The sequence below is a fragment of the Rhinopithecus bieti genome, unplaced genomic scaffold (assembly GCF_001698545.2).
Source record: "Rhinopithecus bieti isolate Rb0 unplaced genomic scaffold, ASM169854v2 scaffold_64915, whole genome shotgun sequence".
Taxonomy (NCBI): domain Eukaryota; kingdom Metazoa; phylum Chordata; class Mammalia; order Primates; family Cercopithecidae; genus Rhinopithecus; species Rhinopithecus bieti.
The window spans coordinates 174875-193461 of record NW_016825936.1 but is presented as its reverse complement, the minus strand read 5'-3'; the positions used below and the strand labels follow the sequence as shown (position 1 = coordinate 193461).

The window sequence follows — 18587 nt, the reverse complement described above, 5'->3', positions numbered from 1 at the left end:
TTAACTCAGCCCTGCTGAGGGCCTAGTACAGTGGGCAACACTGCTGCCCCCAGGGGACTCATGACACTGAGAATGGTAAAGTGCTGTGTAGTACTTTAGTACTACAGATACTACACCAGATACAGTACAGATACTACACCAGATACTACTACAGATACAGTACACCAGATAGTACACATCTGGTGCGCAGCAAAGCTAGCAAACAATGCTCTTAGAATTGTCAACAGGAAGTTCACCATCCTGAACTTTAGTACTTTAGTACTACAGATACTACGCCAGATACACTACAGATACTACACCAGATACTACTACAGATACAGTACACCAGATAGTACACATCTGGTGCGCAGCAAAGCTAGCAAACAATGCTCTTAGAATTGTCAACAGGAAGTTCACCATCCTGTACTCTGCATAGGCACTTCTCTCCACCTCGAGTTCTTTTCTTTCTCCATCTCAGATGCACAGCTTCCCACCTCTGGGAAGGACAGGGTGGCTCACACCCAGTCTGGGGCACCCCACTATCTGCAATAGGACGAAGGGAAGAGAATGCAGGCTGACGCACGTGTGCCTTTACCTCCCACCCAGACAGACAGCCAACATGGCAGTCAGGACTGGGCTGACCCGAGTGGACACACCACGATCGAGTGGCCTTCCTAACTGCCACACCACTTCAGAGTCCCTCATAAAAGCAGACCAGACCATAAAAGGCAAAGCAAGAGGCACCTTAAGTGCTGTGGTGGATATCACAATGACGTGTATTTTCCTACTGCCCTAAATAGGAAAATACACCTACTGCAAATATTATTTTGGAGTATATTAGAAAAATATTGGAAAAAATATTTCCTACTGCAAATATTAGCCTTTCCTCAGGTCCTCAGGGAGCCAGGCAGTAAGTTTTCATCAGAACTTTACAGCCTGGTTATAAATCTAAAGTGAAGGCCACGGGCAGAAAGGACAGGGCAAGTGGAGAGTCTGTTTGGAGCAGAGGAGAGAGAAACCCAGGGTGGGCTAGCATACTTGCTCATGGCATATGGTCTTAGACACGCTAGCTTTCCGTGCTACCACCAGTTACTCCCTTACAATGGGGATTTCTGAGACTCAATTCATTAGCACCTAGGGTATTCACTAATGACTAATCTATCTAAATATTATCTTATGAGACCAGGCCATATTTGGGGGCACTCTTTTACCTTACAAATTGTGCCTTATGATGGAGAATGCATTTCCTCTGTCTCTCTCTGACTATATGGAAGGAAGAAATAAGATAAATTTTAAACCATAAGGAAAGTATCAAGTCCACTAAGGAATCAGGGATAGATATGTATACTTTGATATGATCAATAAACTTTCAGACCAACAAGCTGTCACTCCTTCATCTCAGTTTGGACTCACGCTCTACAGGCTGAATAACAAATTTGCCAACTGATGTTGAAAAATTGCCCTGGTCCTAAGGAGAGTGTTTGATATACGCATTGCTCTCTCTGCACTTGAGATCATTCCCATTAAAAGTGGGTCTATCCAATTTCTATTAAAAAAAAAACAAAACTGTACTGGACTACAAAAGCAGCTACAGGAATTCTGATTCATTACACTGTGCACTAAATGGAAGGTTACTATTCCTTCCATTGTCACTGCATTGAACAGAACCTGAAATTTAATATTTATATGATCAATAACATCATGAAAAAGAGAGGATTCTGCTACCTTGTTTTTATTGTAGCTGTTTACTTAGGGCTTTTTGTTGCTTTTGAGTCATCAATATTAATCACAAATTAAGATTTCATTTCCAGCTAGACATGGTGGCTCACGCCAGTAATCCCCATACTTTGGGAGGCTGAGACAGGAGGATTGCTTGAGCCCAGAAGTTCAAGGCCAGCCTGGGCAACATGGCAAAATCCCATCTCTACAACAAATACAAAAATTAGCCAAGTATGGCAGTGCGTGCCTGAAGTCCCAGCCACTCGGGAGGCTCAGATGGGAGGATCGCTTGAGCCCAGGAGGCAGAGGCTGCAGTAAGCCATGACCGTGCTACTGTACTCCAGCCTCCACAGAACAAGACTGCCCTCTAGAGAACAAGATTCTGTATCAAAAAAAAAAAAAATCATTTTCTGTGCCTCCTTAAGAATGAGTCACCAAATCTCCTGTGAGCATAGTTTGATAAGGGGAGAAATAAGGAAGTGGAGACAACGCTAGAAACTTCAGGGAAAGTTCTAGAATACTCCTAAAATTAATCACAGCTGCCAGCACTTGCAATGTGCCAGACTCTGCCTTCTTATCCTATTTAGTCCTCACAAAATCCTGTAATCACTGATTCTATTACTAGTCCCATTTTACAAGTGAGACTGCAGAAAACAGAAGTAACTTGTCCACGGTTATAGTAGTTAGGAAGTGTCAGAGCTAAGGCTGGTTAAAAGTCCTCTCTTTTAACTCTAGCCTTCTACCTTCCACAAATAGTTTGTTCAGCTTCTAAACATTTTTCTAAAGCTCATCTGTCATGTCACCTTCCTCCAACTAAAAAAAAGGACAGCATAGAGAAGTCATCATTTGTATTTCTCATCTCCATTTGTAAAAAAACAAAAGATTAAACACTCACTTAGTAAAGCTAAGCTGTACTAGCAGGCTTTTCATCTCTTCTGCCCATTTCCAAAGAGAAGGAAGGAAAAATAAATGTTGCCATTATAAAGTGATAAGGTTCTCTTAATTGCAGACCTGATTGATAACCCATGGACATTGGTTTTAGATCGAAAAGGGATCCAGCCCCAACACCTTATGTTAAGACACAAAGCCCTGTCACTCTAAAGGACAACAGGGAAGTAATCATGGATCTCTGCAATTGACTCACAGGTCAAGGAAGGTCCTCTTGGGGGTCCCATAAGTTGAGTCAGAGACTCCTGCTCTGTGACTAAGGAACTGAGTGCTTCCTTGTCTTCTAGAACCAATCATACTGGGCTGTAACTATTCACTAGAGTAGAGCATCATGGCTAAAAAGCATGGATTCTAGAGCCAGACTGCCTTGGCTGGATCACAGTTCCACCTCTCACTTCAGCTTGGGTAAATTATTTAACTTCTCTGCTCCTCTGTTGCTTGCCCCACTTCATAGGATCACTGTAATATTTAAATGAGTTACTACACATAAAGCATTTAGAGCAGTTCCTGTCCACAGTAAGCACTATGCCAGAATTAGCTAGTGATATAATTAATACTGAACCTCAAGCTCCTTGAGGACAGGGTGGCGGCATCTTGCATTTTTTTATTATTTTTTAATCACTAGAGCCAAACACAGCACCTGCTTCATGATAGGTACTAAGTAAATATTAGTTATATAAATGAATAAATTTTATTGTGATAAGTAATACGAGCAATTGTAGGAACCAGACACCATCAAAATCTCATCATTCCATAATGTATACAGCAACACTCTAAATGAGAACAAACCCATGCACATTTGTATAAAAATGCAGTCACAGGAGCATTCACTTCTGGGTTTTGGTTTTATTTTTATGGGAGTTTTTTTAGAACTTTGAATTCTCATTTGCAAATTCATTTTCCAGTGGCATGCCAATTTCCATTACCTCTTTAATTTCTGGCTTAAAAGCTTTAGATCGCCTTCACTAAACAGTGATGAAATCAATAACCCCAGGGATAGAAACAGTAATAATAATGACTCAAAGGCCTGTAGACACAGGCTGGAGGCTGCAGGCCTGATCTTGCACACATTGAAGCATCTTTTGTGTGACTGCTTTGCTGGTGAAAGGGCAGCTCTTCTGAATTCAAAGCAACAACCAAAAGGAGTCACTTCAACTCAGAGTTGTGCCCCTGGGCTCAAAGAACCCGAATCTGCACTCTCCAGAGCTCACCTGCTGCCTGAGCTGCTACCTAAACTTCCTGGACAAAAGGCTGCTTGAAATAGGGGATGGCCCAGGGCAGACAAAGGCTGCTCTGGATCTGCACTCTGAAGTCACAACAAGGATTTCCATGAACATCTCAGGTGCTGTGCTTTGCAACACACTGCTTTCCTAAAAATCCTTATGTCCCTAAATATGGAAATATGTAAAGTTTTGATGGCTATAGATACCAAGGGAATCTGCTCATGCATAAAGATGACAAAAAGGTGAGTTTTTGTCTTAGCTGGGTGTGGTGGCATGCACCTGTAGTCCCGGCTTCTCAGGAGGCTGAAACAGGAGAATCACTTGAATCCAGGAGGCAGATCCAGAGAAGCACTATTGACAACCAGATCGAAAAGAAAGGACTTGTTTAACGTAGTAATAAAAGAATTTTTTGCTTTCCTTCTGTGAAGGTTCTAAATGAAGGTCTCTTGGTCTTCAAAACAGATACAAAGGCTGGGCACAGCAGCCTATGCCTATAATCCCAGCACTTTGGGAGGCCAAGGCGGGCAGATCACAAGGTCAAGAGTTCAAGACCAGCCAAGCCAATATGGTAAACTCCATCTCTACTAATACAAAAATTAGCTGGGTGTGGTGGTGCACGCCTGTAGTCCCAGCTGCTAGGGAGGCTGAGGCAGAAGAATTGCTTGAACCCGGGAGGTGGAGGATGCAGTGAGCCAAGATCACGCCAAGGCACTCCAGCCTGGGAGACAGAGCAAGACTCTGTCTCAAAAAACAAAACAAAACAAAACAAAATAAAACAGATACAAAAACCACCATTCCTTCATTCCTCAAGCCTTTAGCATCTTCTGTTGGTCAGCCACTGCGCCAGGCAGAAGGGATATAGTGATAAAAGACACAGATTCAACTTCAAAGAGCTCACAGTCACGGGAAGGGGACAGAGAAAAGTGAAGGCCACCCAAGAGAGTCTAGCGAGTGTAGGACAACTAGCGAGTGTAGGGCAAATAGGGCCAAGCAGGACATGACCCAACATAAAGGGCCCATAAAGGTTTTCTGCAAGAGTTGAGTTTTGGCACCACTGAGGACAATTCAGTTCAGAAGTCCAGAGCAAAACACTTAGCAGAGTGCCACAGGTGTCACTCCATTTAGTTGAGTTGTTGAATTAATGAATGAATAACATAAAACCCTTTGGGTTTATATGAAGGACCAAAACGGCAATGTACTGACTGACCAGATCCTATCACTCTGCTGCTGAAAACATAACTGTAAGCTTCACAGTACTCTTAAGATAAAATTCAAAATCAACCCCTGTGTGGTTTGACTCCTGCCTGTCTCCAGCCAAATTGCTTTCTAAGTTCCCTTTGCTAAACGCCCTTGGGCCACATTTGCTCACTTCTCTCAAGTCTTCAGCCATGGCATGTTGCTTCCTCCCATCCAGGGCCTTGACTCAGCCCCTCTGCCTGGAATCCTTGTCTTACTAAATTAGTTCTCCTCTTCGGGTATCCCATAGCTCTAGCTCCCTCTCCTTTGCAACTTTCATCTGGCTTTTAGTTGCAATTATTTGTGTAAGAACATGCATAAGGTTTGGCTCTCCCACTGTCTATAAGTACGGTCACTATATACTTTATCTTTCTTTCTTTTTTTTATTATACTTTAAGTTCTAGGGTACATGTGCACAACATGCAGCGTTTGTTATATGTAACTTGTGCCATGTTGGGTGCTGCACCCATCAACTCGTCCATTTATATCAGGATAACCCCAATTGCCATCCCTCCTCCCTCCCCACTCCCATATAGGACCCAGTTGTATGTTTCCCCTTGCCAGTGTCCAAGTGATCTCATTGTTCAATTCCACCTATAGTGAGAAACATGCGGGTTTGGGTTTTGTTCTTGCATAGTTTTGCGAGATGATGGGTTTCCAGCCTGCCACCACATCCCTACAAAGGACACAACCATCCTTTTTTATGGCCTGCGTAGTATTCCATGGTGTGTGTGCCACAATTTCTTCATCCAGTCCTGGGTCACTGATGGACATTGGGTTGATTCCAAGGCTTTGGATATTTGTGAATAGTGCCGCAATAAACATATGTGTGCATGTGTCTTTATAGCAGCATGATTTATAATCCCATATTTTATCTTTCAAACCAAGACACTTTGTTTTTAATATAGACGGGGTTTTGCCATGTTGCCCAGGCTGGTCTCAAACTCCTGAGCTCAAGCGATCTGCCTGCCTCAGCCTCCAAAAGTGCTGGGATTATAGACATGAGCCACCATGCCCAGCCCCATGACACTTTTGAGAGGGAAAGGGGCACTATTAACAATTACTCCAGAACCACAAAACCTGGAACATTTGGTTCTCCTAGCTATAAGCTCCAAGAAGGCAGGGACCATGTCTGTCTTTTATTCACCATTACATCCCAGCATCTAGCACAGTAGGCAATCAAGTTTGTTGAACGAAAGAATGAGCGAGTGAACAAATGAGGAAGTGAGTGAGCAAGTGAGTGACTCGGGTCTTGGCAGGAGGGCAGAGCCACGGTCTTGGCAGGAGGGCAGAGCCACGGTCTTGGGAAATGTTTATGGGTCATGCAAATTACCCAACATCTCCCTGGGTATGGAGAGGACATTTTGGCAGTTCGTAATCTCTTGCCCTCTCATCTGAGGAATAGCAGCTTTGGTTGCCATGACAACATCAAAGGTTCACACCCAGGACCACAGCACGGTTCCCACTCCTCACATGCCACTGCCCACATCTTAGACAAAATCCTTCTCCACTAAAGCATGGTGGAGTCAGGCCCAAGGAGCACAGCCAATAAAATGAGTCAGTAAGCCAGAGGCCAACAGTCTGGCACCTTAGCCTTGTCATGGAGGCTCTCTGTATGTCAGAAAGGTTATAAATACAGGGAGAGGACAGGAGAGAGAGCTCTGTGTTAGAAGGCAAGCACTAACTGTCACAAAGGAGCCTTCTCATCATGTCGTTCAAGTGGGTTTTCCCTTCATCAAGAGGAATTTGTCTTGATCCATTTATGTACTCTCTAAGCCCACTGTGTCAAGCCAAGGAGAGTATGATTAAGAGACCGTGGCCTCTGGAGTCAGAGAGATCTAACTAGACTCAAGTCCTACTTTGGTCACTAGCTAGCTACAAGAACTTTGCCCTCTGTAAAATGGGGCAGCAACAGTGGCCACCTCTTGGTGCAATGGTGAGAGGCAAATGAAGCTAAGTAATATAAGTAATATATGTAAACTCTCTAGCACCCAGCTCGCACAGAATCAGTGCCTAATGATGCTAACTGGAAAGAGTCAGGGGAGAGGGGGATAGGGAAGGATTTGTTAAAGGGGACATAATTACAGCAAGATAACAGGAATAAATTCTAGTGTTCTATATGCAGGATGACTACAGTTAACAATAATCTAGTACACAGTTTCAAATAGCTAGAAGGAGGATATTGAAGATTCCCAACACAAAGAAATGATAAATGTTTGAGATGATGAATATGCTAATTACCCTGATCTGATCACCATACATTGTAGGTATGGAAACATCACTATGTACCTCATAAATACATACAATTATTATGTTATTTTTTAATTTGTTTAATAAAAAATAATAAATGGTGCCAAATAATATGCATCAAACACAGTCTAAGGCCTAAATACTGAGCAAAGTATCCGAGGCTCTATTTGGAAAGCATTAAAAAAAAAGTTCTGAGCAGGCACGGTGCCTCACACCTATAATCCCAACACTTTGGGAGGCTGAGGCAGGCAGATCACCCGAGGTCAGGAGTTTGAGACCAGCCTGGCCAACCTGGTGAAACCCTGTCTCTACTAAAAATAGAAAAATTAGCTGGGGTGGTGAAGCAGGCCAGTAATCCCAGCTACTCGGGAGACTGAGGCAGGAGAATCACTTGAATCCGGGAGGTGGAGGTTGCAGTAAGCTGAGATCTCACCACTGCTCTCCAGTCTGGGCAACAGAGTGAGACGCCATCTTGGGGGCGGAAGCAGGGAATCCCAGAGAGGTCATAAAGCGAAAACCAATGGTCAAGTTGCTGTTCACCAACATAAAGAGTCACTGGACCAGTCGGGGAGAGAGAGAGAGAGAGAAAGCCGGTGGGAAGAGGCCCCCCCAAAAGGCTCATGCTCCAAGCAGTTCCACACCTAGCCCCAGCCAGGCAGATGTAAGCCCCGGGACTTTCTTCAGAGAAACCATCACGAACAGACGGTGTCAATTTCGTGTTGGAGAGACCCCTCTCACTGGAGGCAAGGACTGAAGTGAGCCAAGGAAGAAACCAGCCTTCCAGGGAGTGAGATAACCTCCTCACTATGAGGGGATTAGACCAACCTGCTCCCAGAAACATTCTCCAGAGAGAGAGGAATAGACCCCTGTCGTTTGCTTTACGGCAAGGCACTTAGAATGAAAAATCCCATGTCCTTCCCGATGGGCACCTCATCCAACTCTAAACCCACTCCTGTGAAATGCTACTCCCTTCAGCGAGGCTATGGCCAGAAGAAATGGCAGCCATGGGACCACTCGAGCTCCTCCAAAGACACTCAAAATCTTAAAACATCTGGGATTATTTCATACCCTGAAAAAAGACTGCTGTACATCATCATCCCTGCAAACCGAAGCATTCATTCTTCACTTCCCCGTCAGTCAGTGAGGGCTCCTCACGATTTTATTCTTTGAGGATCACAAAAGATGAATGTTTATGTCACCACAAACTTGTTAGCATTTTCCCATGGGCCACATGCCAGCCATCGGGATACCCTCCAACCATGGCCTCCCCAATGAATCCCGCCCAATAATTTTGTGTTTCTGTTCCAGTGCATGGTGGTTCAGAGCCTGGGATATGTGGTCAGACTGCCTGGCAGTAAACCCTAGATCCTCCATTTCTAACCAGGTGACCTTAATCCATCATTTCAGCTCCTGCTGCCTCACTTCCTCATCTGTATGTAGGCACTGAAGACTATCCTCATAGAATAGCTGTGGGGACTGAAGGAGATAAATAACCACAAAATATCCTCTCAGCTCTATTTGCCTCACTAGGGCTCCATTTTTTTTTTTTTGACATCTGTCAGATAGCTCTATTCCAACAGATTGCAATTATTGGCTTACATGCCTCTTCCTCCAGTGCTTCTCAACCTATTAGCATGTTGAACTGGATAATTCTTTGTGGGAGGGGGGTCTATGCTGTGCACTGTAGGGTATCTAGCAGCAACCCTGGCTTCCACCAGTCACTAGATGTCTATAGCACCTCCCCAGCTGTAACAACCAAAAATGTCTCCAGACATTGCCAAATGCCCCCTAGAGGCAAACATCGCCTCCCCAGTGACCCCACTACAGCCCATTAAGGACCACTGCTTGAAACTCTGAGCTCCCTGAATAATACTAAGAACAGTAACAGCAATAGAAGCAGCAGTAATAATCCTTTTGTGAGCACTTACCATGTGCCAAACACAGTTCAAAGCCTTTCTCATGAATTACTGCATTTAATCCTCTCAACACCCTGAGGCCACATTCTATATTCTATTGTGAAGAAACAAGAGAAACAAGAGGTGAGTCACTTGCTCAAGGTGTGTCTTCTTTTTTTTTTTTTTTTTCTTTTTTTCTGAGACAGAGTCTCACTCTGTTGCTGAGGCTGGAGTGCAATGGCGCGATCTCAGCTCACTGTAACCTCCGTCTCCTGGGTTCAAGTGTTTCTCCTGCCTCAGCCTCCTGAGTAGCTGGGATTACAGGCACCTGCCACCATGCCCAGCTACTTTTTGTATTTTTAGTAGAGACAGGGTTTCACCATATTGGTCAGGCTGGTCTCAAACTCCTGACCTCGTGATCCGTTCGCCTCGGCCTCCCACAGTGGTGGGATTACAGGCGTGAGCCACCGCACCCGGCCATGTCTTCTTTCTCTCCCCAACACCTGGCATGTTACCTGATACAGCAGGAGTTCAGCAGCAATTCTGAGAACGATGAATGGATGGATGGATGAATGAATGACTAAATGAATGGATGAGAATGTCCCCTTCATAACAGCAACCCATCTTTCTTCACCTTTAGGGACAGTGGCCCATCACTCTCCTCTGGAGTCCCACGGTACCCCATAAAGTGGTCTTACTTGTCAGAAAATCCCTCCCCACTATGGCTCTAAGAGCTATGGCTCTTCTAGGCTATCCAGGCATTTTGAGGGCATCATGCTGTTCTGGGTACTCTATTTTGGTTATTAATAATATGAAGCACACATTCCAGCTTGGCTTTATGAGGGGTTCACTCAATCCAGCCAAGAGACATGACAAAATAAATACTTTCCATCTACTTTCTACCCACCGGTCACTCCTTTCAGACTTGGGTAAGATACAATAGTACTATCTTTCCAAATTAAAACACAGCACACTGAAAACCCTTCGAGATGTGAAGAGAGACTATTTTTAAATACTGTGTTTCTTGTGATCACTATTTACAGTGCTGCTCAGAGGCATAAAGTATGAGAAAGCTCCCTGGTCTGTAAGAGTAGACACTTTCATCCTTGTGAAGGTATCAGTGAACTGAAGGGCAAAACATAATGATTTGTCGCAATGATTTGACACAGATTCGGCAGTTAAACCTGCTTAACTTATATTGTGAGAAAAACTGTAGATAAACACAAGGATGAATCTTTAAGTCATAGTAGATGGAGATCTAAAAGCATCCCAGGTCCAGGACTGATGCTCCATGTGTATAGGGAGAAGAAACAGAAATGATTCCTGTTAGGCAGCCAGGAACTCTAATGATTTATTTATTGAGACAAGGTCTCACTCTGTTTCCCAGGCTGGAGTACTGTGGCACAATCATGGCTTATTGCAGCCTCCACTTCCTGGGTTCAGGTGATCCTCCCACCTCTCCCACCTCAGCCTCCCAAGTAGCTGGGACTACAGGCGTGTGCCACCACACCCATCTAATTTTTGTATTTTTTTGTACAAAGGGGTTTTGTCATGTTGTCCAGGCTGGTCTCGAACTCCTGGACTCAAGCAATCCATCTGCCTTGGCCTCCCAAACTGCTGGGATTACCAGCATGAGCCACCACAACTGGCCATCTAATGCTTTTTGACTACTAAAATTCTGGAAAGTGTTTGATATAGTTTGGATTTATGTCCCTGCCCTAATCGCACGTTGAATTGCAATCCCCAATGTTGGAGGAGGGGCATGGTGGGGGCAGATTTCCCCCTTGCTGTTCTTGTGACAGTGAGTGAGTTCTCATGAGATCTGTTTGTTTGGTTTTTTGTTTTTGTTTTTGTTTTGAGACAGAGTCATGTTCTGTCACCCAGGCTGGAGTGCAGTGGTGTTATCTCGGCTCACGGCAACCTCCGCCTTTAGGGTTCAAGTGATTCTCTTGCCTCAGCCTCCCTAGTAGCTGGGACCATAGGCGCACACCACCATGCCTGGCTAATTTTTGTACTTTTAGTAAAGATGGGGTTTCACCATGTTTGCCAGGCTGGTCTCGAACTCCTGACCTCAGGTGATCCTCCCACCTTGGCCTCCCAAAGTGCTCGGATTACAGGTGTAAGTCACCGCACCAGGCCAAGATACAGTTGTTTAAAAGTGTGTAGCATCCCTCCCTTTGCTCTCTCTTCCTCCTGCTCCAGCCATATAGGATATGCCTGCTTCCCCTTCTACTTCTGCCATGATTTTAAGTTTCCTGAAGCCTCCCAAGCCATGCTTCCTGTACAGCCTGTGGAACTGTGAATCAATTAAACCTCTTTTCTTTATAAATTGCTCAGTCTCAGGTGGTTCTTTATAGTGAGAATAGACTAATACAGCATTCAACATAAAGCACATGTTTAAAAGAGACTGGAGCCTATTATAAACCAAGACCTCCTTAAAGGGCCTGTAGACTATTTGGATAAGAGAGTGTACAGTCAGTCCAACCTTGCTTTGACTGCCAGCTCTACCACTTTGGTGGTTGGAAAGTTCCTCTTTGAGGAAACTGATGTCTCCTCCCCTGTAAAATGGGAATCATGATATAAACTTAGAGTGTTGTTGATAAGATTAAATGAGATAATGGGTATATGATGCCCAGCTCATAAGAGATGCCTAATAAAGAGCAGCTTTTTAAATTGTTATAAAATTATCTTAAATGCATACACACGTGTGTATGTGCAAACACATTCACACAAACACACACATGCACACACCTATCTCATTTCACAGAGAAATCTTTGAGGTCAAAACAGGGCACAGGTCTTAATGGCAGCATCAGAATTAGGATCCCCACGCTCCCCGACCCTGTCCTTCATTCAGGTCTCTGAGCTCTCTCATAAAGAAGAGGGTTAAAGAATGGGAAATACAGAAATGTTGAACTAATCAACAAATGCATGGATAAGCTCACATAGGTTGTGACATCACCAATGTTCTACAATTTACGTTGATATCTTGCTCTATTATTATTATTATTATTTTTTTTTTTTTTGAGACGGAGTCTCACTTTGTCACCCGGGCTGGAGTGCAGTGGCCGGTTCTCAGCTCACTGCAAGCTCCGCCTCCCGGGTTTATGCCATTCTCCTGCCTCAGCCTCAGAGTAGCTGGGACTACAGGCGCCCGCCACATCGCCCGGCTAGGTTTTGTATTTTTTTTTTTTTTAGTAGAGACGGGGTTTCACCGTGTTAGCCAGGATGGTCTCAATCTCCTGACCTCGTGATCCGCCCGTCTCGGCCTCCCAAAGTGCTGGGATTACAGGCTTGAGCCACCGCGCCCGGCCGATATCTTGCTCTAAAAACATTTATCTATTGGGCAATATTCAGAGGCAAAGCAAAGCATAGGTCACACGTGGAGGTAAAGATAAGACAATGCATTCCTTTTCTTCAAGATCTTATGGCCTAAAGAAGGAAAACTCATGCACGATACTAGATTCACTTCAGATCACCTATCAGGTTATTATTACATGTCTTACAACTAATTAAAAAGGATTCTACCCCACATCACAACAATGTGTATAAGTATAATTATACTCCTACTTAAAACTACTCCAGAATTGTTTCTTCCATTCTCTATAGCATGCTAGGCTTTAAATCTGGCACTGATTAGTACAAAAATCTCATCACCGCAAATGTGGTAGCATTTTCCCATGAAAGAAAAAAAGGGACGGGCACGGTGACTCACACCTGTAATCCCAGCACTTTAGGAGGCCAAGGCAGGCAGATCACTTGAGCCTAGGAATTCAAGACCAGCCTGGGCAACATGGTAAAATCCTGTCTCTACAAAAAAAAATACAAAAATTAGCCAGGCATGGTAGCACATGCCTGTAGTTCCAGCTACTCAGGAGACTGAGGCGGAAGGATCAGTTGAGACCTCGATCAGGAAGTTGAACCTGCAATGAGCCGTGATCACACCACTGCACTCCAGTCTAAGTGACAGAATGAGACCCTGTCTCAAAAAACAAAAAGAAAAAAAAAAAGACAAAGCCATTCGGAGAACTGACTCCCTATGCAACAGTTCTATGAAATGCTGCCCTTGGATTTTTAACATTTTATTTTTTTGAGAAGAATTATAGGGCATAGTTATGAAATCATATTTACTCCCAGGAAGGGAAGAATTTGTATTTCTATTTATTTAAGAGTCAAGTCATTATTAAAACTAACTGACAAGAATATGATTGCTATGAAGGTGCTAGATCATAAGTAGCATCAGAATTCCCCTACTCTGTTGGTATGGTAGGAAATAAATAAATACTAAAACAGCACAGACAGGCCAGGCACTGTGGCTCACACCTGTAATCCCAGCACTTTGGGAGGCCGAGGTGGGCGGATCACAAGGTCAGGAGATTGAGACCATGGTGAAACCCCAACTCTACTAAAAATACAAAAAATTAGCCGGGCGAGGTGGCGGGCGCCTGTAGTCTCAGCTACTCGGGAGGCTGAGGCAGGAGAATGGCGTGAACCCGGGAGGCGGAGCTTGCAGTGAGCCGAGATCACGCCACTGCACTCCAGCCTGGGCGACAGAGTGAGACTCCATCTCAAAAAAAAAAAAAGCACAGACTAGTGAACTCTACACTATCTTGGATTGTTGCAGCCCCTAGAATTTAATGTGCATCATCCCAGAGCCAGAAGGAATGGCAAAAACTGTCTTTTCCATTCCTCCACCTTCCAAACTTTAGAGCCCCCAGACAGATGAGACTCTCCCTCACCTCCATAAATGTCACTGCCTTCCACCAAAACCCACTCTTTGTAGTTCAGCAGGGTGTCTGGGATAGAAAGTGGAACTTCAGCCTCAGAGGCAGCCTTCCTCCTTCATATCCAAGGTGAAGCCCTCCAACAGGTCTCTCCACCATTTCCCTTTCTTCCTCATGGGAACTGCTTTTCTCTCTGGCTTCCCAGACTTCTCAATCGTCCTGATCCAGTCCCTCGCACCGCAGCCCTGTAGATGACTCTCTGGCTTTCCTATAGCTCCTCACTGCCACAGTCCACGACTGTGAAGCCCATACCCGTTGCCCAGAAGTGTTGCCTTGCTTCTTTAGACTGCAGTTCAAGTTCTCCGCTTCCATTTTCCTATGAATCTTTTTTCCTTAATATCCAGGGTATGTAAAGGCCTTAGTACAGTGCCTGATACACAGTAAGTATTCAAAAACAGCAAACCTGATGATTACTACTACTGGGATCCATATTATTTCATCCCCATAAATCCACTGTAACAGCTGTCTCAGGCCACTGCCAGTCTCTTCACCCACATACCTGGTGGCCTCTTCTCTACCTCATCCTCATGGACCTTGGACAGGTTAATATATCCCTGCTTATTCTAAATCTGCATATTTAAAATTCTTTCCTTCTTTGGGTTCTATCCCAGCATTCCACAGAGAGTTCAGAACCAAGGAGTTAATCAGCACACACAGGTGGACTTGAACTTGAAAATCCAAAGTCCACTGGCCTGCTGCCGTCTCTGACCACACATCCAAGACAAGATGCAAAACACAGACCCTCCTTCCCCTACACTGTCACATGCCTCACTATCACTTCTTGGAGGTCTCAGCTCACATGTCACCTCTCCGGAGAGAACTTCCATGACCACCAGGAGCCTCTCAACTGAAGGCAAGACTAGAGACCCAGAAGATAAAACCAACACTGCCATCCACCCCACCAGTTGGTCTAAGGTCGACTCACCCCCTGCTCACCTGGATCAATGTCTCCAGCTCCTGGGGACTCACACAGACATGATCCCGCAGGAATTCTGCCTTCTCCAAGGCAATGGTATTCTTCTGGCTGCTCTCAAAGGGCTGCTCCAATGCCCGGAAGACAAGACCGCCAGTGACGAGGTAGACCACCACAACCACAAAGATGGCAACCACCGTCTTCCACTTCATGACGGTCTGCAAGCCCCCCTGGGAGGTGCCTTCCATCCTGGCTACCACTGTGGCTCGGGAGGAAATGGACAGGCGCGGAGTTGGAGTTGGAGTTGGAGCCGGAGCCGGGGGTTGCCCGTTAGTGGCACTCTTGGGCTGGCACACCGGTGCTGCTGCGGGAACGGCCACTGAGGAGTCAGGGTGGGGAATAAAGAAGAAGAGAGTTTGTTTATAAATAAATACAAAACGCGTCAGAAACAAAGCACCGATGTCTTCTTTGAGCCAGCTTTCAAATGTGAGGATGAAACACTGGGTCACCAAGCCTGCGGTTAGGAAATGTGATCAGTTGCTAGGTACCCATTTGAGTTCTAAAAAATAAGCACCAGAGGTCCAAGTTAAAAAAAAAAAAAAGTATAAACTGAGTTTGAAATGCTTACATTTTTCTACAAGGGTCCAAATTGAAAGCTGTCTCTCTGTCATTTGTAATTCACCTCCTCCCTTAGCTTCCTTGTTGAAACAATGTGTAAGAAACACAACAAATCACCAGATTTAAAAACAAATATGTTGTTGAACTTGGAGAGGAAGTAAATAGGAGAGGGCTACCCAACTACTACCAAGGGGTGGTGATACCAAAAGCAGAGAAGAGATGAACGTCTAGAGACTTAAAAAGTCCTCTTGTCACAAAACAAAGGAAAAAAGGATGAGCTTATTATATCTTAATAGAAGATGTGACTTAGGCATAACCACTCCTGATCTACTAGTAATAGAATTTTTCTTCTATTGTTTTCCAATAAGATGTCATTGGAAAGAAGATGTTTCCTGGTTTTTGAAGCACACAGAATTCTCTAAGGTCCCTGTTCTCGGTAGGGTAATTTCATTATTTTGGAAATAAATAGGGTCAGCTGGAGGCTTTTCTGCGATGGCAGGAAGTTTGGGGTTGTGACGCACACGCAGTGCTATCAGGCGTCACAGAAATGTCTTGTGCAACAATGAACGGCCATCTACTTCAGTGTTTCTCTCCCTTTATTATTCCAATTCTTCTTACAGTCTCTGTCACGGTGCAGGCTGGCTGTTGCGTAAAGAAGGTATTAGGAGATGATAAACCTAATTACCTAAGTGGGGTAAACAGTCCCACTCCAGCGGGGAGTTAAACTGATCAATCACTGTTGGAAAAGTCAAAAAGCAGGCCATGTTACTCCCTGTTCAAACCAACTGGCTGTAGGGGTGGTGGCTTAGAAGAATCTAAGTTTGTAAACATCTGCCTCTCCTCCTAGGGCCTTGGAATCAGTTTCTCTCTTTGGAAACCGAGCTGAACGTCAGTCTTTTATGGCGTATTATCCAATCCAATAAAATCACTCCATGCTAAATTTCCCTCAGATTTATGCAAACGCAAAATTGTCTGGAATCTTGATTGAAAGAGCTATACATTAGAATCAACAACCTGGGCGTTATGTTCTTGCTAACCTTTCCCTAAAGATGCTGCATTCACTTTCCCCCTTGCTCCTGTTGATGCCGAGAAGGTGAGCCTTGCCTTGGGTGGCTTTCTTTTACCACTGCCCACATCTCCCATTCATTCTGCCTCCTCACTGTATTTCATCCCTTGGGCCTTCCCCCACCCCTATGGCCAGCAGCCTCATCCAGTCCACTGTCACATCTTGCCTGGACCAGCCCAGCAGCCTCCCAAGGGGTCTCCCTGCTTCCATGTGTATCTAGCTTCTGACCCAGAAATCTCAGATTAAATATCACTTCCAGGAGCACCTTCTCTCTTCCTGCCTTGGAGGCAGGTAGAATAATGGCCCAAAAGGAGGTCCACATCCGAATCCCCAAGACATAGATGAATGTTATCTTACATGGCAAAAGGGACTTTGCAGATGTGATTAAGAATGTTGAGATGGGGGATGACCTTGGATTACATGGTTGGGCTCAATATAATGACAAGAGTTCTTATAAGAAGGAAGCAGGAGGGCACGAGACGGGGGGATATGAGGACAGAAGCACAGGTTGGAGTGATGCAGCCTTGAGTCCAGAAATGTGGTCCTTCTAGAAGCTGGAAAAGGCAAGGGAAGGATCTTCCCCTAGAGCCTCCTGGAGGAACCTGTACTGCTTACCCTTTGATTTTGGCCAAGTGAGGCTGATTTTGAACTTCTGACTTCCAGAACCATACAATCATAAATTAGTGTTGCTTTAAGCCACTATATGTGTGGCAATTTGCTATGGAAGCCCCAGGAAACTAATCTGCCCTCCATTAGTTCAGGTGTCCTGATATGGTTTGGCTGTGTCCCCACCCAAATCTCACCTTAAATTGTATTCCCATAATCCCTACATGTTGGGGGAGTGACCCAGTGGGAGGTAATTGAAGCATGGGGGCGGGGTTTTCCCCGTGCTGTTCTCATGATAGTGAATAAGTCTCACAAGATCTGATGGTTTCATAAAGGTGAGTTCCCTTGCACATGCTCTCTTGCCTGCTGCCATGTAAGATGCGACTTTGCTCCTCATGTACCCTCCACCATGATTGTGAGGCCTCCCCAGCCATATGAACTGTGAGTCCATTAAACCTCTTTCCTTTATAAATTACCCAGTCTTAGGTATGTCTTTATTATCAGCAGGAGAACACACTAATACTTCTCCCTTGCCCAGCACTCACTATGCTGTGCTGCTAATAGAGCCTGCACCCTTGTCCAGCACTCCCATTAGACAGAAAGCTCCATGAGGGCAGGCACCCTGTCTACCCCTCACCTCTGCATCCCTAATGTTTTGCACAGTGCCTGGCACATGGTGGGCAGACAATCAATGATGGTGGAATAAGTGAATGAAGGGTGGAAGGAATGCTGGCACATCCAAACCACACAGACAACGTGGATGAGCAGCGTCAAATGGCAAACAGTTTGGCACTCCAGCAATACTGAAAGCAGGTCCTCAAACACAGCAGTGCTCCGTTCATACCTCCACACCTTTGCAGGTGTTGTCCTCTCAGCCAGTTACCCCTTCCCCACCCTCATCTGCCTGGAAAACTCCCATCCTCTTCAGTCCAGCCAAAAGCCACCTCCTCTATGAAGTCGTCCTGCTCTTCCAGGCAGGCTCAGCGTGTCGATCTTCCCCACTACCCTACCAACTTCTTGGAGTCAGAAAGTTCATCTTTTAATCATTGGATCTCAATTTCTTGGCATAGTGCCTGGCATAGAGCAAATGTTGTTTTCTGGTGGTGGTGATAATTCCTTCACACAAAAGCCCCATTGGAATCACCAGCACTCTCAAAAACAAACATTTATGCGGCCAGATGTGGTGGCTCACGCCTGTAATCCCAGCACTTTGGGAGGCCGAGGTGGGCGGATCACGAGGTCAGGAGATCAAGACCATCCTGGCTAACAGGGTGAAACCCTGTTTCTACTAAAAATACAAAAAATTAGCTGGGCGTGGTGGCGGGCGCCTGTAGTCCCAGCTACTCAGAA

At 45.0% G+C, this 18587-nt stretch overlaps 1 protein-coding gene across 2 annotated transcripts in view; it reads right to left on the bottom strand.

Moving 5' to 3' along the window:
* Positions 1-18587, bottom strand: part of KCNK10 (potassium two pore domain channel subfamily K member 10) — a 148211-nt gene that overhangs the window by 66440 nt on the left and 63184 nt on the right. For both annotated transcript variants that reach the window (XM_017863234.1, XM_017863233.1), the window contains exon 2: positions 14971-15326. In XM_017863234.1, the coding sequence (XP_017718723.1) occupies positions 14971-15326 (356 nt within the window). The remainder of the gene's footprint in view (positions 1-14970; positions 15327-18587) is intronic.